At 43.5% G+C, this 26,305-nt stretch overlaps 1 protein-coding gene across 3 annotated transcripts in view; it reads left to right on the top strand.

Moving 5' to 3' along the window:
* Nucleotides 1–26,305, top strand: part of LOC119460923 (exportin-T) — a 43,660-nt gene that overhangs the window by 11,241 nt on the left and 6,114 nt on the right. For 2 of the 3 annotated variants that reach the window (XR_007468422.1, XM_037722057.2), the window contains exons 7-25: nt 181–264; nt 842–1,117; nt 3,522–3,601; nt 4,449–4,647; nt 6,031–6,093; nt 7,046–7,117; nt 10,076–10,204; nt 12,686–12,754; nt 13,976–14,095; nt 15,004–15,098; nt 15,634–15,805; nt 16,964–17,106; nt 17,306–17,405; nt 18,223–18,408; nt 20,945–21,152; nt 22,111–22,178; nt 23,524–23,688; nt 25,247–25,294; nt 26,001–26,129. Coding sequence is in view for 2 of the 3 variants with exons in the window: in XM_037722057.2 (XP_037577985.1) it covers nt 181–264; nt 842–1,117; nt 3,522–3,601; nt 4,449–4,647; nt 6,031–6,093; nt 7,046–7,117; nt 10,076–10,204; nt 12,686–12,754; nt 13,976–14,095; nt 15,004–15,098; nt 15,634–15,805; nt 16,964–17,106; nt 17,306–17,405; nt 18,223–18,408; nt 20,945–21,152; nt 22,111–22,178; nt 23,524–23,688; nt 25,247–25,294; nt 26,001–26,129 (2,406 nt within the window). In the remaining variant the exon portion in view is untranslated. The remainder of the gene's footprint in view (nt 1–180; nt 265–841; nt 1,118–3,521; nt 3,602–4,448; nt 4,648–6,030; nt 6,094–7,045; nt 7,118–10,075; nt 10,205–12,685; nt 12,755–13,975; nt 14,096–15,003; nt 15,099–15,633; nt 15,806–16,963; nt 17,107–17,305; nt 17,406–18,222; nt 18,409–20,944; nt 21,153–22,110; nt 22,179–23,523; nt 23,689–25,246; nt 25,295–26,000; nt 26,130–26,305) is intronic. The other variant, XM_037722060.2, reaches the window with a different exon arrangement.

Genomic DNA, 26,305 nt, shown 5'->3' with positions numbered 1-26,305 from the left:
TATTATATAATGCTGTACACAATATTACATATCATGGTTAATTCACTCAGGTTAAGGAGACCCACAAAGAGCATTGTGGTTCCCGCATATATTGTTACAGGTTTGCTGTATTTATTCTTTTTTTTTTTTTTTTCATTCATTCATGACCTAACAATGGGTGCTGTAATCTGGCTTCAACAGGAACAAGACCGAAACAGATTGCTGAAGGACAACATCCGAGAAACACACATTGTGGACATGGTGAACTCCTGGTACACCATCCTGGTAAGAATGTGAGCCTCTCAATCACCAGCACGCTGAATATTATGTGCTTGGTGAAAGTTGCTACACCATTTGCGTCACACTGAAGTAGACATCTCCATACATTTGTCCTGATTTATTGCATTTTAGCCTTGTTCGGTTTAAAGCTGTCATAAATTCACATATTGAATAGACTGGTTTTGTAATCTTAAACATTTGCGAGTGAAGCACCCTGAAATCTTTTGACCTGCCGTTGGGAAAGTTTACCTGTGACACTTTACAGTGAGGCCTATGTGGATATTATGAGCGCCTACTTTGGAATGGGTTGCTGGGAGATTTAATGTCAAGCTGCATTGATGTGGGCATAGAGTATATTTTAATCTAGCCTTTGTGCTCTTCCACATACTGTTGTGTTCATTCACATGGATGAATGAATGTTATGGCAGATCTTACCGCTGAACTTTAGTAAGACAAAAGGATTGCAGAGATCTCTTCGTGTTCACCTTAAAGGGAGTCTTCCATATTCTGCCATAAGAATGCATTTTTCATTTCTGCTGGGAGGTGGCTCTAGCTTTGTTTTTGTTGTCTGTGTACCGAACAGACGACCCAGTGCCAAAGCCCTGCTGGTGTGGAGTTGTGTCGGCTGTGTCTGGAAGTGGTGGGCGCGTACGTGGCCTGGATCGACATTGGCCTGGTGGCCAACGACCGCTTTGTGGACGCACTGGTTCACTTTCTGTCCCTGCCAGCACTGCGAGAATCGGCGTGCGACTGTGTGTGTGAGATCCTGGCCAAGGGCATGGACCCGGCCGACAAGGCGCGCCTCGTCGAGTCCCTCTCTATGGTCCTCCAGAGGGCTGGTGTGCTCGCAGTAGCTGAGGTGGGTGCATCGCCACTTTTCACGCGATGTTGATGGGAAAGTTCACGCACAGAACATTGTGTGAGCTCTTGAATTGTCTTTGTTTCATTGTGCCCATGTAAGGCGGTAGAGCCAGATGCTATGAATTAAAATCACATATTCTGAACACAATTGTAATATAACAAGGCTAACCATTTGGCCGGAGATTGCTTAGGAGAACCTGCAGCACTTTCATGCAAATGATGTAGTTTGCATAAGTGCACATGGTGCATGCCGTGTTTATGTGTCATTCATGAACACGCATCCTCTTTGACTGGGGTTGACCTTGTGTACAGCTACTGGCCTCAGATATGGCCTTGATATCGCGAAACGATTGCTACAGTACTTTGCAAGTTCGGGCAATACAGTGTAGCCACCCTATTAAAGTAGACCTTCGTTAATTCTGCTCTGACGGGATCAACTGAAAATGGTTTAATTATCTAGTGCATTGAATCAAAACGTAGAAAAAAACGTCAAAACACTCAGTTGATTCTTGTGGCAGTATTTCCCCGATTCTAACATGCATGCTGCTTTCGATGTTGCCAAAGTAGAAACATTATCTAGAAATGATGATAAAGCTCGTAAACAAAGTAGAAATCTAATGTGCACCTGAGTTTATAGCAAAAAAAATGGGCAAGGGTCTCATATCTGTTGCACAATGGTGGCCGGTTTCTTAGCTTTGCAGCATGATTTTTAAAGTCAACCTCGTTGCATAGTACATTCGTGCTATGTCGTAAAGCATACAAACGCCATGAAGGCAGTTTCGGTTTCGTATCCGATTGCACTGTGCAGGCAATTCTCTGCCCGATTTACTTGGAAAAGAAAGGCGCGCATTAGAATCGAGAAAGTACCGTAATGAGACATTGTGAGCTATGGTTATTGCTTGAAAATCTTCCTAGGGCAGGCTGAAAATGGGCATTTTTGGCAGATTTTATGTGGGCTCAATGCATTCACTGTCCCCTAAGCGTCGTCGAGACAGACGCTGCCACTGAAGGGGTTTATTGGGATCACCCAAGGAGGTTAAAAAACAAAACTGCATTTTGTAATTGCAAAACTGCAATTTTTTTTAAAAACCTCTTTAGGATCACCATAGGGGTCTGGTGTTCATTTTGAATTTCAAGCTCAACTGCAGCATTGATGATGGTAAAGTGATAAACTAGGCGCTCTGAAACATAGAAGTATGCAAAAGTTGCCAGAATGAGATTTTGTTGATTTTCGAGTGCAATGTATTCCTTCTTTCTAAATGAACAACTTATTAGAGGTGTGCAAATACTTTAATGTTACCACATTGAATCGAATATCTACTATTTGATTTTTCGAATATTCAGTATATTCAGTGTAGAGATATGCGCACTGCCACATGTCTCATGCACTGCAGAGCCTCTCGTGCTCAATGCCACCCAAGCAAGTATTTCACTTAGTTGGTCGAACTTTCCGTGACACTGACCCTCCAGATTTCAGAACCTTTCACAGGTGGCAAATCTTGCCGAACCAGACAATGAAATGGCACAGCCGGCGCCTGCGCTTTACCGTCAGTGCCTGCTACATGCAGAGTGATCGAGAGTCACGTGATGTGCAGTCTTTTCATCTGTTGCGGATGTTGGCCTTGCTATAACCCACCTGCCGTAAAATTGGGATAGCCCTTCTGTATTTTTGCCGTCTATGCAATAATTAAAGGCGTTATTAAAGAAGTTCAGTATGAAAGGACGTCAGTTTCTGAGCACTCGATTCTATTCAACAGGAATTCTACTGATATAAAAAAATATTTTCCAGACCTTCATATATACTAGAACTGAGCTGTAATCAGTGCTGGCATACTAATTTGGTGTTCCCTTTAATAAGAGTATATCTTACTGTATAACATGATTTCTATGTACCTAAGTTACTGATAACTTGATACGATAGCTACATTTTTGTTATGCAATGCTAGGAGACTCCCAGGCATGTAAAGCACTGTATTTTCTTTGTAAAAAATTCGTAAACAATAAATTTTATGGAAAATGTTCTGATATTTGATATGCAATTCAATGTTGGCTTTTTTTTTTTTTTTTTTTTTTCCTGGATTCGATTCGAAATCTACTACTTCGGTATTCGCACACGCCTACAATTTAGTAGCCTGGCCAGGTGATGGCAAGATGTCTAATGTGACATGAAGTTGGTGCGCTATTCTTAATGGCCGTACGGCAGCAATTGTTTTATTTTTATGCCCCATTTGGCATACCAAACTCGTTCATTGTAAAGCTGACCTGTCATTTAAGGATTCTGCAAGCTGCAGTCTGTATTCTTATTTGGTTTTTGTAAAAGCAAGCTGTTACATTATGGCCGGGAGAGGACATCCTTTAGCCTTTTTCTTCATCCTTCCCCACCCATCCTTTTTCCCCCCCAGGGAGAAGATGTGGACTTTCTCATCAAGTTGGCAAAGCTTGTAAATTCGATGGGGATCCAGCTGTTCGACTCGTATTCAAAGTAAGTGCGAGTGTGAAGCCGCCCAATTGGTAACTACAACAGTTGAGGAGATGCACCAAGTTCTCTAGAAACTATATTGACTGCATCATGTTGAAGGTTAAAACCATGCAGAATCTCTTGCCTCTGTGGCATTAATGTGAAAATGAGTAATGCGCACATTTTCTGTGTCACCTTTGTGTTTGCTCATATGTGATGGTCAATAAGTACATGTCTGAATTTTGTTCTCGTTTCCAAGGACCTTATGAATTCTGGTATTATAAACTTTTCAAAGCTAATTTGCCCCCCTCAAATTTGTTGTATTGTAATGCTTTGGCACCACTTCTCTAATATCTTATTTGATTGTTCTTATAATGTTACAATTATGCTGTGGGGTCTGGGGTGCTTTTGGTGACAAAGGAAATGACAACACTGTAGTGTGAAGATACAAAAATGTCATTTATTGCTCCTTTTATACAAGATTGCCAGCTAGCCAAAGTACATGCAAAGAATAGTTCCTCGCACTTATTAGCAGCTTCTATATAGTACCTAAGATGACAATGCAGGCACCTGGTTTTTCCTGGATACAGAACATGGCTTTTGAAATTTTCAACACGTCACTGGCACTAGGCAATCTGGGAGGTTAAGTTTTGGTATTACCAACTTTTATTCACTTTTTTTTTATGCATCCACTCATATTTCAGATGTAAAATTTTGCAGGCAGGTTGCCCTATATCTACACTATGTGAAACTAGGCTTTTTACACAGTCCAGAATTTTCTTGCTGTCACCTCGAAATCCATGAATCAATCATTCTTTTGTTCCGTTCATTCGTCAGTCCTTGTAGAGTGTGTATGGTCCCCTTGTGGCAGGTTGCAGAAGAAAGGCGATGCTTCCAACCGGCAGCTGGTGCAGTCGGAGCTGGCCTCCAAGGTGCCCCTGATGCTTCGGTTCCTGGGACACGAAGATGACGACGTGTCCCAAGGGGTGGCTGAGTTTGCACGCGAATACATTCAATACCTCAAGCATGAGCCAGGGAACTACAAGCAGCCAGACAAGGCCAACATTGAGGTGGGCACTTGGAACTGTGTTGTTAATTGGGTGATACTGTTGACTTCAAATAACTCGCACCTGACCTTTCAATTTCCTAGTTGTTTTGTTGGAAAATGAAGAAAATTTCCAAGTTTTTCGTAGTGCACAAAATTCTCTTCCATAATGTTCTGAAGCTGCTCATGTTGTGTAACCCTACATGGATGACCTGTGAAGTGTGCAGTGTTTTTGACTGCTGTGAGCTATAGAGTGGCTTAAGTAGGTTGCTTACTTCAATAAGTTCGGGGAGAAACTTGCCGTTTCATTGACAACCTGAAGGTGGCCATTTACCTGTGCTACACTGTTACAAACATTACAGTTGTCATCCTTTTTTCTTTTTCCTAGTTAACCTCATCTAAGCTTTTTTTTGTGGGCTGCATTGTTATTGGTCCACTTAGGGATGCAACAAATGAATGCTGCTGCATGGGGCTTGCAGATTTAGCTTCTGGCCATAGCAGCTGCAGTTTAATAGGGTACATAAAAAAAACTCCTGTATCGAGCATTGGTGCATGCTTTTAAAAATTCCGGGAATTACAAGACTAATTCATTGCTCTGGTGCTGCTTTAGAACGTTAAGCTCTAGCAATTGATCAGCATATGCGTGCCGCACCCGCCGTGGTTGCTCGGTGGTTATTGTGCTGGGCTGCGGAGCACGAGGTCGCGAGATCGATTCCCGGCCACAGTGGCCGCATTTCGATGGGGGCGAAATGCAGAAAACACCCGTGTATTTAGATTTAGGTGCACGTTAAAGAACCCCAGGTGGTCCACATTAATCCGTAGTCCCCCACTACGGCGTGCCTCATAATCAGATGGTGTTTTTGGCACGTAAAACCCCATAATTTAATTAAAATTTTTAATATGCATGCTGCAAAATGCTCAGTTTGATTATGAATGGGCTTAGCTTTATGTGAACGTATTTTCATCAAATCTCGCATATCTATCAACACATCTGAAGATAACATTTTTTTTTTTTTTTGTAATGGGGCTTTACTGCAACATGCATACCTTTATATAATCTGGACACATTACATTCAATGTAAACTGCATGTAATAAAGTGCATGAGCATATAAATTTAAGTGTACATGCTGGAATCAACTGCAGCTCACTTATATTGGGCTGTGAAAATGTTGTCATCCAATTGGGAACTTGGGTACTTACATTGCTAATGTTGCCATGTAGTTCACGACCACCTTTCATTTCGTCAGGAAGGTTTGTTTTTGATTAAGAAAACATAGTTACTTTGTCTTTACCAAGCAAGTGAATTCTTAGATGAGAATAAATGTAACAGTGGTGAACATGCTGCATTTGTATTCCTCGGCATATTCGCTTGTGTTGCTAATAGTGTTCATCTTCTTTCTCTTTCAGGCGGTGTTGTACATAGTAATTAACAAATACAAGTATGACAGTTCTTATTTATTTGAACGTCAGGTGAGTTACTGCTGCCTCATTCTGCCTTGTTTTCCAACAGAAAAGTGAAGGGGTTCTGGTACTGAAAGCTACGTTGTTGTAGAAAGCGGAGCTGTGCTACCAACTTCAATGTTCTAGTTTCTAGAAACATTAGGGATGGTTTCAAGTTTAATACTACTATCTTGGGCTGTTCAAGTACACTGTTCAAGCACGTTCAGGAAAGCTTACAAAGATCAAGATAATCACTCAAGCATCTGCTGCATTGCATTATGCAGTGCTGATAAGCTGTTGCTGTTATCTTCCAAGTGCCTTGAAGGCATCGTAAGCACCAGCAGGTCAATGTGACCTCCCTATTCCCCACATTATTTTCTGGGAAAAAAAACGCTATGCAGAGCTGGTCTTCGAAGTTCAACCTAATCTTGCCTTGAGCATAGGTCATATAAAGCCAGCAAGCAATGCAGCCAAGGAAAGCATAGCGGTAATTCGTTGGGGTTGAAATCGAAGTGTCGAAAATAATGAAGAAGAGGGAGAAAAAAGCGGACGAAAAGATACTTGTCACCGGTGGGGTAACTCGTCGCCTGTGGGTGAGCATAGGTGTAGTGGGAAAGCAATGAGAACTGCACTGGCATAATGGTACCAGCACTACAGCTGAGCATGGTGAGAATAGTATTTTGATTTAAACATGTAACGGTCTATAGCCACACTAAGTGAAAAGCTAGTCATGCTACACTTGGGATATTGTGGCAAACCCTGCTCAGTGCAGTAGTACATACCATCAATAGAAAGAGTGCAAGTATCTTGGGGGGCCATGAAAAACTGCTCAAGTTTTTTTTGTGTGTGTGTGTGTGCCTTTCATGTGCAGTAGGTTGCAAAAAATGGTAGCAGAGTAATGTGCTTTGCCACTCACATGGTATGCAGCTATGGAGGCATTCTTCTCGCCATGTTTTATCGTTTGCTTGCTTTTCTTCTATAGGGTGAAGATGAAGCCTTATTTTTAGAATACAGGAAAACACTAAAGGTGCTCTTCGACAATGTTGCTCAGCTGGTAAGTTCGCGGGCTTTTAACTTAGAACAAGCTACAATTGTTCTTTATAATTGCTAGAAGTTCTTTTCAGCTATGTTGTTTGGCTGGATGCTTGAGCTTTTGCAGTTTTTCTGAACAAAGGTGGTAATAACATGAGGTCCAATAAAACAGAAGAGTGCTAAATGTTCAAAATACAAAGTGGTCATCACATGTATGTAGTGCAGCGTTTGAAGGAAAAATGTCTGACCAGGCATAATCATGGCAGCAGTCACAAGATATCACTGACCATAACATCGTGGAGTAAATATCCGTACAAAGCATCTTGTTAACATTCCATAACAGCCACCACAGAAGCATGTGCATCAAAGTTCAAATTAAAACTGCTTCAGCTGCATCGACAAGTCACACTCAATCTCACCATTTAAACTTAAGCATAGATTGTCTGGCATTGCTATGCAATCATCAGTTGATACTTAGTTATGTCCTGTTGTTATGGGCCACACTATGCCTCAGTGGGAAAATTTTAATACAGTAGCCAACCGATTTTCCGGACTTCGCGGGGTGTCCTGTTGTTATGGGCCACACTATGCCTCAGTGGGAAAATTTTAATACAGTAGCCAACTGATTTTCCGGACTTCGCGGGGACTGAAAAATACTCCGAAAAACCGAACAGTCTGAAAAACCGAACAGTCCGAGATTAGGCTTAGAGCGGCTGAAGAAAAATGGCGCAGTTTCGCCCAAAAGGCGGAGCATCGATTGCGATAGCAAATTAATAAGACAGCTATACGAATTAAGGATGTTAGTTTTATTGGCCGTATAAAGTTGTAAATATGCGCTTACTAACTCAATAAGCACGGTGTCACGCCCGCACAGGTTACATGAACACATCTCGCTCGATGACCATGGAAACTCGTTAAAACGCTGGAGTTGGAAAGCGCGCCAGAAGCAGCAGGCAAATTGACCTTCGCGCTGTCTGTTCTCTCGCTTCAACGCGAACGTCGGGAAAAAAAAAAAACTGTGAAGCTACTGGCACTCTGCGCACGCCCTTTGTACCCCTCCCAGATCGCTTTGAAGATGAGGCCCCCACGGGCGCACACTTCGGCCACATAGCAGATCGCTTTCAAGATAAGGTGCCTGCGCGGCAGCTCCGTCGGCTGCAGCCGCAAGAGCTGAACGCAACTCCCTCCGTCGCCTTCTCCCTCCCTGTGCACCGCGAGCGAACGAACTACTAAGTGGTTCATTTGGGAAAGGAAAGGTTAGCGCTACCTTCTGTAGCCCTTGAGGGAGCACGGCTCAGCTACATAGCCCAGTGCCGTGCGAACGAAGTCCGCGTGCTTCCGGCCGCCTTCCTCTTTCCGTGTGCGTTGCCGGCTTATAGGAACCTCTATAGCTCTATAGAGCTATAGAAGCTCTATAGGAACCTCAATGGTACATCTATGAAGTCCGGAATATCCAACAAGTCCGAATTTTTGTTTGGAGTCCGAAAAATCGGTCGGCTGCTGTACTCTGTTTCATAGGCATGTCTTGTGCTTTTGTCTACAGAAGAATCAGCTTTGTTGTTAGGACAAGACTCCGGTGCTATTTTTGGCACATACAGTAGAACCCCGCTGTTACGTTTTTCACGGGACCGTAAAAAAAAAAACGTAAGAGCCGGGAAACGCAAGAGCCAGGAAACAGGAAAAATTGAGAAATGGGAGTAGTGTTGAACTGCACACAATATTATTTTAATTCTTACGTGCGACAAAAAGTAGTTTTGCCCGACAGCCGAAGTATCGATTGCGGTGAGCTATACAAAGTAAGAATAGTAGTTTTATCGTCAGTATAACTTGTAAACATTCGGTTATTAACTAATTAACAAACATAGTGTCAGCGCCCACAGGCAAACATGAACACATCACACTCGATGAGCGCTGACACGCGCAGTTAAGCGCCGCTGCAGAAGCGAGCGAAGTGACCTTCGTGCTGTTGTGTATCGCTTCAACCCTAACTGAGCGCCGAGAACACGCAGCACGCAAAAAGCCACGAGCCGCCGACGCACCTACACTGCGTAGAATCTACCCCCACGCAGATCGCTTTCAAGATAGGGCCCGCGGGACCGCGCGCGCCGCCGCGCAGTATGATGCCTGAGCACAATGCTGCCCGCTACAACCCCCCCCCCCCCCCCCCTCGCTCCCTCGCTGGTGCCTCGAGCGCAACGGAAGGAGGCGCGCTTCCTCTCTGCTTTTCTTTCGCGCGCGAGACGCGGTCGTCGGCTCCCCTCGCACGCTTTCACTCGCACATTCAGCATACGGCCGCGCGGCTTCCCTCGCACGCTTTCTTTCGCACATACAGCATACGGCGCGCGGCGACGTATGCTGTATGTGCGAGTGAAAGCGTGCGAGGGGAGCCGACGACTGCGTCTCGCGCGCGAAAGAAAGCATACGGCGCGCGGCGACGGCGTTATCGCCCTTGGACTTTATACGGAACATCTATGAGCCAAAACCAATTTTAGGGCCGCAACGCGTCATAGACATCATCTTTAGATAGCAAAAGCGGATATCAAAGGCCATACTTTTGCTGGCGGAAACCGAAAATACGTAATAAATGTCGCCCCCAGCACTTTGGGCGGCCAATGCCATCGTCAAGCAACCAAGCCAAGCGACATGAAAAGTCAAAATGGCCGCTCGGGCCGGCGCGGTGTGGCAGTTCGCAACGTATGATGCAGGAACGGTCCCACAGTTGCGACGTAACAGCGGGGTTACCAATGCATTGGGTTCTATGGGAGCTGTGCCGGGACCGGCCAAAAGCGACGTAACAGCCGGGAAAACGCAGCACCCGGGAACGTAACAGCGGGGTTCTACTGTAATCCCAAATCTTCAGGAGTTCACTGGTTCACTTGTAGGATCAAGACCTGTAGGAAAATTCAGAGCCTAAACAGAAAGCAGTTGAAAATGGTTGACATTTTTTTCAATTTTTCTGACAAATCCTTTTTGTTCTTAGGATAAAGACATGACCTTGTCCTTGACACAAGGCATGATAAGCACAACACTGCAGAATTGGAGGAGCCTTCCATTTCAAGATGTGGAAGTTGCCATCTCGTTCCTGTATCTCCTTGGAGAGGCCATTCCTGTAAGACATTTTTTTTTTTTTTTTTTTCGGGGTCATAAGCTCCAACCCCACTTGTCTTATGTCTGCTTGAAAAAAATCATGTATAAGTGCAGAAGTATTGTGCACTTGAATGGTGTTGCCGTTTGCCAATGCTTTATCATAGGTAGGTGCCTTCGATTTAGGCATTGTAGCATACGTTAAAGAACCCCAGGTGGTCAAAATTAATCCGAAGCCTTCCACTACGGCCCTCCACTACATTTAGGGCTGTACCTTCGATTCAGTACCAGTCGGTGCAAGTGCGAACTGCACCAAGATAAATGTTGGCGCATTTGACTGGTCATTTTATAGCGTTCTGGTTGTGCTGCAGAAGTCGTTTAAGACAGCTTGCTTAAAGACAGTTGCTAGAATAAGCATGTATCGTATCAATAATCTGCCTTCACTATCACCATTGGAACCCTCTTATGTTTGCACTAAAGCTTAGTTCTGTTACACAACCATTGTAGCATTGCCAGAGTGCTGCAACACACCCAGGCGAATGTGCCATATGTGTGAACATGAGTGAGCGCTGCTCAGTTTTGCTCAGGTGCGCATATTTGTATATAGTGTTGGATGCCATGCGCCTGAAAGGTGCACTTTCTGCATTCGCAGTGAAATTATTTATTGCACATGGGTATCTTGCTTCAGCACATAGTTTTGTATGTTCAGTTGATATGCCAAACTATTCAGCAATTCTTCTTACATGCAATATATATGGTCTGACCCATTTGCTACCTGCCATTGCTCCCTGCTTTTACGGCTTGCGCATGGGCTGTGCTGTCTTAAGGAACCTGAGCTTTTAGTTTTTATACAAATAGCTCTTTTTAGCCTACTTCAGACACCTCGGGCCTGTCTAGCCTCTTTACACTGCTCCTAAATGAAAAAAAGAGTATCTTTAGTCCTTTAAGGTCTGGTTTCTGTTTTTTTTTTTTTTTTTTTCTAATGCGGCTTTCCAAGGTTGTGTCTTTTTATTGCAGATGTAAAATCTCCAGACTGACTTATTTCGAATAACATTTACCACAATTTATTTAGAGTGACTCTAAAGTGAGAAAAAGGTATTTTCCGTAGCTAAACATGCATTGTTTATTCATTAATACAGATGGGCTTGTATAAATGCTTATAATAGGAATAAAAGAGTACATACACTTAAATAGATATATTCTGATTCCAGTACTTGGCTGGTAGTCCACATCGGAGGAATTGCCGCTCAACTCACTTGCAGTAGAGCAACCAGCATGCACGCCCGTAGCATAATCAAACTGTGTATGTGAGCGCACGCAAGAGAACTCAATGGTTGTGCACCTTTCAATCAAGTCAAAACTTGCAGTAATCCTTTGTTCCGTCGCCAACGAGGGGCAATCAGTTTTCACGAGCTGAGTCTCGAGAAAAGAAATGCAGGCATGTCAGCACCGTTTATATACGACGATGGTGTATCCCAGCCTGGTGAACAGATGTAATTGCACCCTTGTGAGCAACAGACAAGCAAGCATCTAGCTGTGACTCTTTGAGAGATTAGATTTTACAAGTGCAACAAACGGAAACAGCCTGCGAGGTGAAACCAAAACCAACCGCTGTGCGCCCTTGCGGTCGCTGTAATGCCAGCGTAAAGAAGCCATGGAATGAAAACCAAGAGACTACGGAGCAAAAATTAAAAATAGAAAAATTTCTTGTATCCACACAAGGTGGCAGCACTTGCTGGGCAACAGAGTTGAAAAATTGGCGCGTTGGTCAAACGTACCGACCATTTGGGACTTGCTTGCGGCTTTGTATATTTATGACATTGACCCTCAAAGGGTTAAAATTTATACAGCGCTGGGCAGAATCGAACTCGCATCACATGGGTTCCTCAAGCAGAGCAGCCCAACGTTTTATCACTGCACCACAAATCCCCGCAAGGGGTTAATTATCGGCGTTAGCACGCACCAGCACACCACACATCTCGGAGGCCACGCAAAAGGAGGGGGACTTTTCGAGTGTTGCCGCTAGGTGGCTCAGCGTGTCCGGAGGGAAGCAAGAGATTGGAGCCTGACCGCAGCACACGGCTCATACATGACAATGTTGAAAGTCATTGTGATATGGGTGCTGCCTGGAATTTTTCTTTTTATGTTGCTGGTGTTTTGGACATAAAGTGTACGCACACACACACTTAAGGCTCATCCTTGCCATTTTGCTTGTTTTAATAGAAAAGGCTCTTCATTGTTTTGTTTCTGCCTTGCCTGTGGCTGCTTTGTTGGCTGTGCACTGATTTCCCATCTACTGTGCATTGAGTGCACGTTAAAGAACCCCGGGTGGTCAAAATTACTCGGGAGCCCCCACTACGGCGTGCCTCGTAATCAGGTTGTGGTTTTGGCACGTAAAAGCTAATTTTTTTTTTTTTTTTTTGTGCACTTGTTTGAAGTTCGTGCCCGAAATTGTGCAATTGTTATAGCCATTTACTGAATTGCCTTACCTTTTTCTCTTTTCCAGGGATTCCACAGTGCTCAGGTTAATGCGGCTCCTGATGCTCTTCCACCAGTTGTAGTCATCATGCGGCAGGTATGGCTTACCTAAACTCCCGGTACATGTGAGCCATGATAGCATAGGAACTGCATAATTATGGCCTGCCTGTCTTGCAATTTGTTTATAAGTGCTTACTGACGGGATACTATTCGTCAGGAATGCCCTGGGAATTTGTGAAGTTGTCTTTAGTGCTGAAACTTTAAAATTTCAAGTTAATGAAATTCGCTATTTAACAAAGCTTTTCACTGCAAGTACAACTTGGTTACATTGAGGTTTCATTGTACATCTGCCATGGTTAAATATGGCAAATAAACTTGTTTCCGCATCATTTGGTTTTGAACATTTCTACTTGCCACAGCAGCGAAATGACGCTATTGCTAAAAACTTTCACAGTCTTCCTTCCTCTCATTTGAGTTCTGTCCACTGTTCGTTGTTCTACGCACCTTTCAGATGATGGATGGCTGCTAGTGACTTAAGCTTTTTCATTGTCAATAGCAAGGTTTAAGTAATAAGGTTGATTGCTTTACACAAGCTGTGTCAAGCTGACTGAGAAAGAAGGGTGACAAGTTACACATATGAAACAATAAAAAAATCTTAGATGAGCATTGCCCAGGTGAATAAAGAGGCAAAACGTGGTGGTATTGGAGGGCAACCCTTGATTCCTGATCAGCCGAGCTGATGTAAGGATATCTGGAAAAAATTAAAGAGGGCATTTGTCATTTCTACAGTGGGATAAATCGACTAGCTGTTTACTTAGCCTGTAAAAAAATTTTTTTAAAAATATTTTTATGGTGATAGGCTTAGTCTGTGGCAAAGGCTTTTCAATATCCAAGAGTTCCTTTTTTTCTCTCTCTCTCTCACTCTTTTTGTACTATCGAATGGCTTGAGATTTATATACTTCACAGGTGGTACGACATGAAGCTCCTAACACACCAGAAAAAGTAATTTCATTTAGGATTTTTCATTTTCGTTGTATTGTTCTGCACTGCGAAGGCTTATGTACATACGCATTCCCTCATTGATGTCATGCAAAGCCAATACAGTGGAATCTCGTTGATACAATTCTGCATAATACGTTTTTTGGGATGTTTTTTTTTTTTTCTTATATACCATTTCTTTTTCTTATATACGGTGTTTGGATAATACGATTTTCAGATGATGCGTTTTATTTTCCTGTTCCCGTGAAGATCGTATCAACGAGATTCCACTGTACGCTTTAATCTTTGCATCCACATGTATTGTCTTTTTTCATGGCAGCTCATCTCGAGTGGTGTAAGCACCTGTGGCCATCCTGCAGTGACGTTGCAGTTCTTTGAGACCATTGTACGATACGAGAAGTTCTTCAGCCAGGAGCCAGAAAGCATTCCAGACGTTCTTGTAAGTTGAGGTTATGTGTGACCTTACTGCAGAAGGAATAGTCTTGTCAGGGTCAAGCATCGACACATGCTAACGACTTTCTGGCATTAACTCTATTTAGCAAATGCTAACTGAAGTTTTGTTCAGTTACTATTTGTTTTTTAGTGTGTTGCCATTGATTGTTTAATCACTGTAACATAAGAACACAAAATCACTTCATCGAAATGCATGTGATAATCATATATAAATAAGCAAACTCAGCATAATGTTCTGAGCAGTTTATTGCACTGCTGAAAAGATTTAGGTCCAACCTTACCTCTTAAGTAGTGACTTGACCCATGTGCTCTGTGAAGCTACTTAAAAATGTTTTCAAGAGAAATGTACATGCTGTGTTGCTGGATTTCCTTCAGTTGTGAAAGTTTGTCACTTATTTGCAACAGTGTGCAGCAGTTTTCTGTGCCAGGTTAATTTCCTTGTGATGAACCAGTGGCAGAACAATGTAGCTGGAACCAACATTTCAGCAAGGGGACTTGTCGAAACGTTGGCTCCAGTCACATTCCTTGTTCTAACATTGTACATCACTTCAAGCATCCATCTTCCTGTGGACTTCTGTCCTGTCTGAATTTCTTTTGGTACTGCACAAACAGAGGCCCATCTTTTGTGTACACACCATCTGGTGAGATGCAATTATTTTTTTTTCACATGATGTACTGAATGGTGATGCAAGCAAAAGGTTAAAAAAAATTGACGCAATGGCCCGCAACAATTTTGGCTTGTTTATTATTTAATTAATTTTACACTAGTTCAAGCACGTGCACGGCCTTCTGCCAGGTTCACTCTCTGCATACTGTAAGGGGCTTTGTGCAAGCACTGTTTGCACCAAAAAGAAAGAAAGAGGCTCTTTTTTTTTTTTTTTATTTCATTACTAGGTTGCCTTCATGGATGAAAGGGGCCTGCGCCACCCAAGTCCCAGCGTGCGCAGCCGGGTGTCCTACCTTTTTTCGAAGTTCATCAAGTCGCACAAGTGAGTTCACATCACTCAAAATTCTTTCTAGAAGTGGGCTTATGGGCTATACACAAGTTTTTCTTTCCAGTGAAGCTTCACAGTGACACAGAGGTTACTCATACATGATGTCTTTGTGTAGGTGCAGCTTCACAGTAATGTGCTTAACAGGGACTAGTAGTGAAAACAGTAATGATTGAACATGCAAATCAAATTGTCCAGGTTCCTTCCATAATGAATTTAGCATTGTGTGCGACTACTTGCAGGGCTTACATGCCAGGGTTTCTTTTTCCCCATAGGCTGTATTTGGGCGGACAGGTTATATGCAACTGGTAGGTCATACATGCAAAAATACGGTACATGTACACCATGTGCAAATAGCGCCTTTTTGTACACATAAAAAATTATACTGCTGCTGCTGTGCGCTATCAGTGCACACCTGCGAACAAAAGTAAATTCAGTTCATAGTCGTAATCCGTGCCGAAACACAATATGGCATTTAACTTTTTTTTCTCACATTGAGCTGACGTTGGCTTTCCTGCTTTTTTCCACGTAGGGCGCACATGTTGAACTTCACCGAGGACATTCTGAAGCAGCTGCAGGAATTGCTGGTGCTGTGCCCCACCGAGAATGGGGTCACCATGTCTTCACTCTTGTCACCCGATGATCAGCTGTACCTGTTTGAGGCGACTTCCATGCTCATAGTGTCGGGCCAGTTCAACGCTGATGTGAGTCCAGGGCAATGTTTTGAGGGCCGTGAAACGACATCTGTTAGCAGCTGCAACAACGGGAGGAATTTGCATCTATTTTTTTTTTATATGCTTCAGCGTGGTATGAAGCCAAAAGCTTTCTTAAACAACACTCAGAGTCGCGCTGGCGACCTCTGTACTTATGAAACTGCAGCATGGGATGAGAGATCGAAGGACTGTGAAACGCAACAGTGAGAACTGAATGCGAAACACAGCACGCTAGCAATGAAACTATCTTGTAATTCGTCCATAAATATTTGTAGCAGCAAGTGTAGAATTTGTGTGTCATGTTCTGACTGTTGTTTCAGTTATATGCATAGAGTAGATTGTGTTGTCAGGGGCTTCTCAGATACTTCTCCGTTAGTATTGTCACACCCTTACCGACACCAGCCTTCACTGGCACAAACAGCATGAACAACTACACAACTTTTTACTGAACTATCGTTAGCGAGGGACTGGTTATTTATTGCAAGTATCAATGCATGGCTGTAAGCCCACACCATGTTTCCAGCTTTTTATGGCCTGTGCACCCACCGCTATGGCCCTGAGATGCTGTGCTCAAGTTTGCGTTTGATCCTGGCTGTGGCAACCACATTCCAATGGGGGCGAAATGCGAAAACGCTCCTGAACCGTGCGTTTGGTGCACGTTGAAGAACCCCAGGTGGTAAAAATTCATCTGGAGGCCCCAGTTTCAGCATGTAAAACCCCAGTTTGTGGCTTCTGAGAGAGGTGCTCTTAGAATGTGCAAAGAATCACAATTTCCCTGATATCTGTCCAGTGAAACCTTTCACAAAGCTCTTCAAATGTTTTGTCTCACTAATAGTTATGAGTGGGTGAACTGCCTTGTGAACGCTTAAAATGCTGAACCTTACTTTTCATGTGGACTGTAATACAATTGTGAATGTCATAAAGCTAAACTGGATTGTCTCGATGTTTAAAGAATGAGAACAAGAGTCGTTTAGCACGAGAAAAGTTGGGGAAAGGTTGAATTCTGAAAGGAATAGATTGCTGAAAACTACGAGTTACTGTCCCTCCCCAAATAAAGACCTTTATACTAGTTAATGCATGTATGGATGCTAACTTCTCCAGTCTGTACTTAATGGTGATATCTTTTGTTTGTGTGAACTGCACTCTCAGAAGAAGCAGCTGCTCTTGAAGAACCAGCTGACTCCTGTGATGCGCAAGTTCGAGACTCTGGCCCAGCGGTTGCCTCTTGAGCCTGCAGAGGAGAAGCGGCGGGACATTGCAGAGTGCATGAATCATGCCATTGCAGTGACCAGGTGAGCGGAAGTCAGTTTGATTGCAAACCAATACCAAGCCTTGTGTGTTCATAATATTGCAATCAATTTCAGAAGTCATGTTTGTTGCCAAAAACTTCATTAAATTGAATGTCATTACACATCAAGGCTCTTGCTATCAAAGTAATTTTTTATGTTCTTTAAAAACAACCCTTTCACAAATGTTCATTTTACCTTCCAGTCGGACGAGCAAGGCATTCTCAAATCAGCAAACTATGAAAGCTTGCAACTGTGTTTCCATTTACCTGGAAGCACTTCAGGTGTTCCTACAGGCCTTGGATGTGAGTACTTATAAATGCTCTTACATAGGATGAAACTGTAGGGCAAAAGAATACAGTGGGCTATCGTTCAAGATTTACATTGGGCGGGGGGGGGGGGGAACTATCAGCTTCTGCTGACCAAAGGTGCTTCCTTTTTAAAGTGGGTTATTTGGTTTTGCATTTGGCCTTGATGTCTATGTGCTCATTAGTCTTTTTGATACCTGTGGGCACATTGTGAATCACTTTCATAGTGCATTGATTGGCTGGACAAGTAAACAGCTGTACCTGTTTGAGGCGACTTCCATGCTCCTAGTGTCGGGCCAGTTCAACGCTGATGTGAGTCCTGGGCAATGTTTTGAGGGCTGTGAAACGGCATCTGTTAGCAGCTGCAACAACGGGAGGAATTTGCATCAAATTTTTTTATATGCTTCAGCATGAGGACAGAAGAAATTGTACCTGGTGCACAAAATTGAAGGTATCCCCAAAAGTTATCAGTCCAGACTGCAACCCCAGTACACATAGCCTGTCGTAGCAACTAATTTCAATCCTGCCGTCGAGGCTGTGGCGCCAGATCAAATCCCGGCTGCTGCGGTTGAATCTCTATGTTGGTGAAATGCAAAAACGCTCTGTACCGTGCATTGGGTACACGTTAAAGAACCCCAGGTGGTCAAAATTATTCTGGAGTCCCTCACTACGGCGAGCCTCATAATCAAATCGTGGTTTTGACATGTGGAACTCCAGAATTTCTTTTTAACCAATTTCAAAGCACAAGCTAGCGCTACTCGCGACAAAAGCTGTACACAGGCTGTCCTCACCTGTTTTGCGTTCTTTGCTTTAGCTTCCGTACGAGCAGCCATTGCTCCAGGCTGGTGTGCGGCAGTTCCTTCACCGCATGGTTGTGTGCCTCGAAGAGGAAGTGCTGCCACTTGTGCCTCGTGCCTGTGAGCAGCTTCTGCGCAACCCCGACGTACGCTCGGTGCAGGAGCTCATACCACTCATCAACCAGATCGTCTGCAAGTTCAAGGTGGGAGGACTTGTGATGTCATAAAAGCTTAAAAAGCTGTACTGAGTTATGGCAAATACAGTCGACTTCCATTAATTCGACCCTGACGGGAGCGACACAATTGATCTAATTATCCAGCGGTTTGAATTAAACAAGATGCCGAAGTATGTGTCTGAAGTAGATAACTAGCATAGAAATGACATTAAAGCTCCTAAAAAAGTAAAAATCTAATTGGCACCCGATTTTCAAGAAAAATGGGCAAGGGTATAGTATGTGTTGCACATTGACGACCGTTTTCTTAAAAGTCAGCTTTGCTGCAGTACATCTGTGTTATGCGATAAAGCATGTGAATGCCACAAGGGTAGTTTTGGTTTTGTGTTGCAATTTTCAGTGAGATTCTGTTAAAGAAAAATGAGCGCGTTAGGATCGGGGTAAATATTGTAATCAAACATTGTGAGCTTCTAGGGCAGACCAAAAATGGGTGTTTTTAATGGGAGACGACGTGCAGTCAACACATTTACAGTCCCCTAAGCTCCACCGAGAAAGACAGTGCCACTAAAGGGGTTGTTATTGGGGTCACCAGATAAGTAATGTGCAGTGCGTGCTGGCTGGCGAAGTTTGAATTAACCGGCGAAGACCAATTTTAGGATCGAACTAACAAATGGAATGAAACGGCCCATAGAAAAGCACGGGCGCCGGCCGGGACCTTTAGTCAGGATTAAATTAACAAAAAAATTGAATTAACCGTAGTCGGTTTAACGGAAGTGTATTGTAATTTGATGCTTCTAGTACAGTGTTCTTGCTGTTTGCTTGGGTGCATACAATCTGACTATGGTCTTCTGCAAGCGCATGTTCCAGGAAACTTTGGTAAAGCATTTCCTGTCACCAACACTTGGCCATTACTTAATGCTGTGGTGCTATCTGGTACAGATTTCAACGCACTTTTGTGGATGTTGAGGTATCTTTTGTTAAACCTAACAGTCAAAGCAGACAATTTATCTTGAAAGTGACAATAAATCATTAGTAATGTCTAATGTGTTGTCTTTATAGTGAGATGAGTCATAGTAAAAGCTGATTTTGCAATTTTCTTATCTGTGGAGAGGGAGTAGCAAGAGTAAATTGAAATCCGTGTTTAAATTGAGGTTGTTCTCCAGCTGCCCACTATTATTCCCAGGTGGCAGCTTCAAGGACAATAACGTTATCTTATGTTTGGCTGCCTTGGTGACCTTGGTGCTTTTTAACCATAGAAATTATGATGCAGCATGGATGAGGTCTAGAACTGGCTGCATATGAGACCTGTGCTGCAATCTGCTGCAAAGTGTTTATTTTCCTCTCAAAAGACTAGAGTTCCTGAATTCCACGTATCTACCTGAAGGCTGTTGTAATTGCTCAGGATCAAGCAATCAGATTCACTGTTAAAGCAGCTTGGAGGGCATCCTACTCTTTGTAGCTTGCTCACTCGCTCTTTTCTCAAGCCTCTCTGTCTCAGCTCCTGACCAGCATGAAAGGAGGACTGACACAACGTTTTCGATCCATCATTTTATTTTGCATTTGCATTTTATTTTTACTTTTGCAGCTCTTTAAATCCTAAAAAGCATACTGGCAAATGTGAGAGCACCCTAAGGAATCAACTATAATGGTTCCTGTGAACCACTTTTCGTTCATAGGAATGGTTTACTCCATTCGTGCTATTGCTGTGGCTTGCGCACCCAAGTGAAACCTAGAGATGTGCGGAAATGTTTTTTTCTTTTTTTTTAATCAGCAAGCACCTAACGTTATCACTACACATCGCAAGAATGACAATATTGTAGTGTCTGCCATTCTGAGGTTGAACTTAAGGATCAAATGACAATGTCTTGTAACTGTTTTCCAACACTCATACTTGCTAAGTGTCACCCCTTTATGTGCAAGAATCATGTGGTCAGTTTCAACAACTTCGAAAATATTAAAAAAAAACTATGTGTCAGCACTCCTTAGATAACGTTAGTGTACTAAATTGGGGGAATGGGTCCAACGAGGGCTCTGCGCTGAGGCATTTTTTATGGAAAATCCAGGTGGCGCCACCATCACTTTCTTCCGAATGAGCGGCCCCGCTCGCCGGCCGGACGCTTGTCGCGTCAGAGACCCTACCGCAGCTGCATGGAGCTTTGACAGGCGGATACTCGGTGGCGGTAACACTGAGAATATTCCCCACCGATCTATTGTAATTAAAATGAAAAAAGAGCGGCGGAAAGAACGCAAACGACGCAACAACCACGGTGCGTCAAGCAGACGACAGCTACTCAGCCCGCGAGCTCGCCTCAGCCAATGAGCGCTGCCGAAACAGCCGGAGCCAACGTTTATTGGCCGAAGATTCAGAAGAAGGCGACGGCAGCGCCGCCACATTATTCGTGTTTTTTGCTTCACCCTCGCCGCTTGCTAAGGCGTCCGCTGGACCCACTCCCCCATTCTAGTACACTCTAATAACCTACCACGAGCTTTGTTAGAAGCCATGTTTAGAAGGAACCTGGAAACAGGCCCTGCGGGGTTTGGCCACCTGAGGTTGCAAGGGGGGTAGCTGTCTTGGGTGTTCCAGAAAGAGGTGGTGCCCTTCCTGCAACGGATGTTCATGCCACTGGTCGGGGTCATCTTCGGTGCCTTGGCCGCGCCTGTGGAGCCCGGCGATGAGCAGGCGCTGCGCGACCGGCAACTGCTGCAACGCGCTTACTTCCTCTTCGTGGCTGCCATCATCACCAACAACGTAGTTGAGGTGGTTGCTTCGCAAGGTGAGTACAGTGCCATGCGAAAGGTTATGCATATAGAATTGCAGTAGTACTACTTGAAGTAGTACTAGCATGCTACAGTGATTTGCAGTAGTACTAGCATGCTACAATGATTAAGGACCGTGCGGCAACCAGTTAAATAAAAAAAAATTACAGGTGTTACATTAATACACAAGTCAATGGTGTGGATTAAGCAGGTAATGTAATGTGCAGGGCACATAACTGGTGTTTTATTAGGGAAGTATGCAAACAGGCTAGTTGGTGATTTATGATCCCAACTCGCAGCGCAGAAACAACACAAGGACAAGAAGAAGGTGAGCAAGCACAAACGCTTGTTCTCGCTTGTTCTCGTTCACATTGTTGTCGTCTTTGTCTTGTTTCCGCACTGTGAAGACAATACCCAAGTTAGTGGACGAACTGATGGCCATCGTCATAGCACAATTGGTAGTGCAATGCACGCGTAATGCAGAGGTTGTGGGTTCATCTCCCACCTGCGACAAGTTATTTTTGCGTCCACTTTCATTTCCCTTTCCTTTATTATTTTCTACATTTCCATTTCACCTAAAGCTAATTTCCGCAATGCTTTTCTTGGCTTCATTGTCTGTTGACTGTATACAACGTTGTCTATGTACAAGTTAGACGATGAACTGAGAATTTTGCTCGGGTGGTTTGAAGTACAATTTACTTAGTAAAACAATATCTTGTTATAATTGACATCTCGGTGTATTCTATTTGAATAGCATGGAAATATTAAAGGGACAAAGAAAGTGAATTCACCAGGTGCTTATTGCACAAGTATGCCTTTATTCACCCAAACATTCTACAGGACCTAAAATGCTGATGATGGCTGGCTGAACTTTGGTCAGTCACTTGCTTATTGCGAGAGGCTTTTTTTTTTTTTTTTTTTTTTTTTTTTACGCTTGATTTTTCACTCCTTTTCCCCCATCCTCTATTGTTTTAGATGCACAAAGCCTGGAACAAGTCTTCACGACAATCATCCAGGGTGCTGTCGAATTCCCTGACCCAGTGGTAAGTTGTCATTCAGACTAGGCAATTACATGCGACATATTTGCCACTTGCTTTCGTAGGTAAAAAGCTAAATCCACTTCTTTAATTACTTCGGTCAAGCACCGCTATTAAATGCGCTCAAAATGTTGCTCAAATTAATCTCATAACAGGAGCATTCTGTAGTAACATCCTTGCAAGTGATTGTGGCATCTGTTATGGTCTCTCTGGGTAACAAAGGTTTAGTGACATCAGGTTTCATTTTAGGCAAAGGCTGTATCAAAATGTGAACTTTACTCTAGAATATAGACTGGGCAGTTGTGCCAGGTGTGTAGTATGTATATATAGCATGTATAGACACTCTTCCTGCACTGTCCTACCTGAACGTAACCCTTTATGAGGATTTTTGACATACATGTATGGTGCCGATCTTATGTTTGATAATTCGCATGTGAGACCCTACTAGTTTCGAGGTGCTGCAATCTCTATGGCGTCTCCCAAAGTCATTTGAAATTGTTTCCCCTCACTGGTGTGCACAATTGGACTTGGTTACCTCCAAGCGCTTGCTCACGTGATTGCATGCGCATCGTCGTGAGGAGATGCTATTGTTTTTTTACGGCCGGCCGCCACTATCGTGTTGCTGGCAGCATAGATATAGGCCTGCGCGGCCAAGGTCCAGAGATACTACTAAGGGTGTTTTTTTTTTCTCTTCCTTCCGTTGTGGTTCGCGTATTCCCGTACACTGGAGTGCGCGCAGTCATGATTTCGGTATGGCCGTGCGTGGTGCCTCTTCTCATGGCAACTGCTCAAGCATGTTTTCTTCCAACTCGTTCCTGACACGTTTCTTGTTCTGATGAAACGCGTTTTTGGGACAGCAAATTGATAGCCATAAATTTTGCTACACATTTTTCTCGATCTCCTACTGTATAATGTATTTGTGTGCATACTGTTAATGTGAGTAAAGTGTTTTTGAGACAAAATATTTTTGCAATAAAGTTTTGCTGTGTTCATGAGTTTTCAATAATTTCCTACGACTATAAACTCCAATGAAATAAATTGACCACATATCCACAGTTTTTTCAAAACATTCGATCCTCAAAGGGTTAATTAGCAGCTACCATAATTAACGTAAGCTGCTTTTTTTTATCTCTCATTTTCAATGCGTAAGTATGTTGTGCCTTATGTCACATTTGATATCTTGCTGACCTACACCTTGTTTCCTTTCTATGCAGACTTCACCTTTGTGAAAAAAAGTTACGTCTGCCCAAAAAAATGGCACGTGCCTGCTCAGGGAATATGTTTGGAGGCATTCTCTGGCATAGCTTACCTGTCTGAGCCTTCGAAGCTTCAGGCAGCAATTATTTTACAGGCTCAGAAGACTTGCTTCACGATCCTGCGGAAAATGGTGGAGCTATGGGGCGGACCAGATGCTGAGCCCCACTTTGTAGACTTCGTGTACAAGTCGGTTGTGCCAGCCTGCTTCCATGCCCCTCTCAAAGACACCTTTGACCTGACCGATGCTCAGACGATCCTGGTATGTGGCTAAGGGCTTGGTGTGTAATCAGTTTATTGTTTAATAACTCTTGTAAGCTGCAGTTGTGGTAGGCATCTGTTCAGCATTACTCTGTCTGATCCTTGGTACTTTAAGGACCAAAGAGAAAAATTAGTTCAGCTTCATTGGTAAATTACCTTTCCACAATACCAAAAAAGCTACTCTTGCCATGGGAAGAAGCTTGGTAATCTAGACAAGACCTAAGAACGAAAGACAGGTAGCAAAGCCACCTTGAAGTTTCCGCACAAACTCATGGTAATCTAGACAAGACGTAAGAACGAAAGACAGGTAGCAAAGCCACCTTGAAGTTTCCGCACCAACTCGTCGTGACGCCACGAATTTTGACACCATTTGCTTGCACCTATTTATTGGTAAAGATGGACTACACTGTGGTTGTGAACGTGCACAGCAAGCACTGCGGTGTCGAAGCACGAACGCAGACGGTACATTGATCTCGATGGTGTGACGCCTGGTGTGTGCCACAGGGAAAGTGCATATTGCTACACGTGCAAAGAAGAGACGCCACGAACATGTGCAGAGAGCACCGCGGCATCGAAGCACCAATGGAAAGTGCGCGGATGCGGCGATTCTCCACCTCCAGGCGCCTTCCTCCTCCGGTGCTCACTTCCCTCGCGACAAGAAACATAATTTCGCCGATTTCACAGCGCACTCTTATTCTACACTTACGTTTACACTTGCGTAAAAATGCATTGAAATCTGTGACGTCGCACTGACGTACCGGTGCTGGTGGTTCGGCGCAAAATTAAGAAAATGGGACTTTGACCTTCAGTTTCTCTTCCAGTATTCAACCTAGTACCGCATGATTGACGATTAATGAGTTTTGAAGGAGCATTTCGTCAATCTCCGCTGATCTATTGTTTCTCTTTAGCGCCTCTTATGTGTGTGTGCCTCAGCCAATCAAGATTTAGCTGAGGCTAGTAAACATGACACATTTCTTCACTAATTCATCCTTCTGCAAATTTGCAAAGATCCCCATGGTTTTTAAAACATTGCAGTGCGCTTTCAGTGGTTCTTTGCTCATATATTTAAATGTTGAAATATTTTTACAACAATCGTACTTGTCTCTGGGCCATGGGAAACATGCTTACCATGAAAGTTTGAAAACCTTTGCTTTAAACACTTTTGGGTAGTTTTGAAGGCGAAGATTCTCAATTTGAAACCGCACAGACTGCTTTTCACGTTGCCTACAATTTTCATTAGAACATGGAAGGTTTAATGAACCTTTTCTCTTGCACTCAGTGCGATAGTAGAAACTGACCCAATGCTGTAGCCTTCTTGTTCAAGGCCAGTGTGTGCCCCTAAGGAGTGCAGAACTTGCGCCGGATTGTGGGTAACATATTCTCTAACCCGTCCTTTCACAACAGCCCTGCAAGTGCAGTAATGGAAACACAGAAAAGACAGCAACCTCCTTCTTTCTAGTGTTCTTCTGTATGTAATCTCTCGGGTGATGTCTAAGCCATTGGTGCAGTAAATTCAGGAATGTCAGCCTTGACAAACTTTGTTTTTCTCCTTTTTCCAGGCCTTATCTGAAAGTGCTCTTTGCATGAAGATGATCCTTGCCAAGCGGGTGTGTACCACTGCTTCTGCTCGTTTCACTTTCCCACTTCTTAAATTAAAAAGGTGCCATAGTCTTATGCTTGTAACCTGCCCATATAAGCTGCACAAACATTTTCAACCTTTAAAAAACACAACTTGTGCCATAGTCATGCAAATACTAACTGCACACAACAGACACCTAGTGTGCCAAGGCTTGGGGAAGTAAAGAGCACATCACTTTTGTCTCTGAGGTTGTAATATCTCATGTGCTGCAGCTTTTGAAACTGACCACTTGTAGAGTAGTTGCAGGATTTGCCAAGTGCAGATTGGCCAACCTGTGAAATTCCCAAGTATGGCCCAAGCCAGAGTTAAATTCTCCTTTTTGAATCTGAAACTGCTGTCTCTTCAACTAGTAAGTCGGTCTGTTTATTGTACCTTCTAAATTGGGTAAGTGCATCATCACTCTGTACTGACTTGCATAGGTATGACAGCCTATGAACACTCCAGAAGTGGCAGTGACTTCAGTAAACTAGATTGGCGCCTTTTAATCTTTTAGTCTAGCCATTGTTGGCTGTCACAGTAACACTCGGTCGCAGGCAGGCTTTAGCGCATACAACAAAGTGCTTGCAAAAATTAAAAATAAAGTAAAAAAGGAAAAGGGGGCAGCCATGATTTTGAATCTGACAAAGTCGCAGAATGCGCTGAGAGTTTGGCGCTACATGTGGCCTCGATTTCAGGGTGAGGAGTTCGTGGAGTATTTGCGCACCCAGTACCTTCCCACCCTGCTGAGGCTGTCGCCACAGCAGATCCAAGACTACTGCATGCACCTGCAGGGTGATCCCAAGGTGTTTAAGAACTACGTTAAGGTAAGTGGCAACTTCACTTGGCAGTGCGTGTGTTGTCATCTACAGTGTCACTTGCGTGATTTCTGCATCTTCTGGCTGCACAATCGCCTTTTTCTTAGCTCATCACGTTTGGTTTTTATTCCAAAGCAAGTGATCACACGTGGCACAAGACCTCCACGAAGCAGAATCTTTGTAAT

This window comes from Dermacentor silvarum, chromosome 8, assembly GCF_013339745.2.
Source record: "Dermacentor silvarum isolate Dsil-2018 chromosome 8, BIME_Dsil_1.4, whole genome shotgun sequence".
Classification (NCBI taxonomy): Eukaryota; Metazoa; Arthropoda; class Arachnida; order Ixodida; family Ixodidae; genus Dermacentor; species Dermacentor silvarum.
Note: the sequence above shows the minus strand (reverse complement) of the source record. Positions and strands in the feature narration are given on the sequence as shown.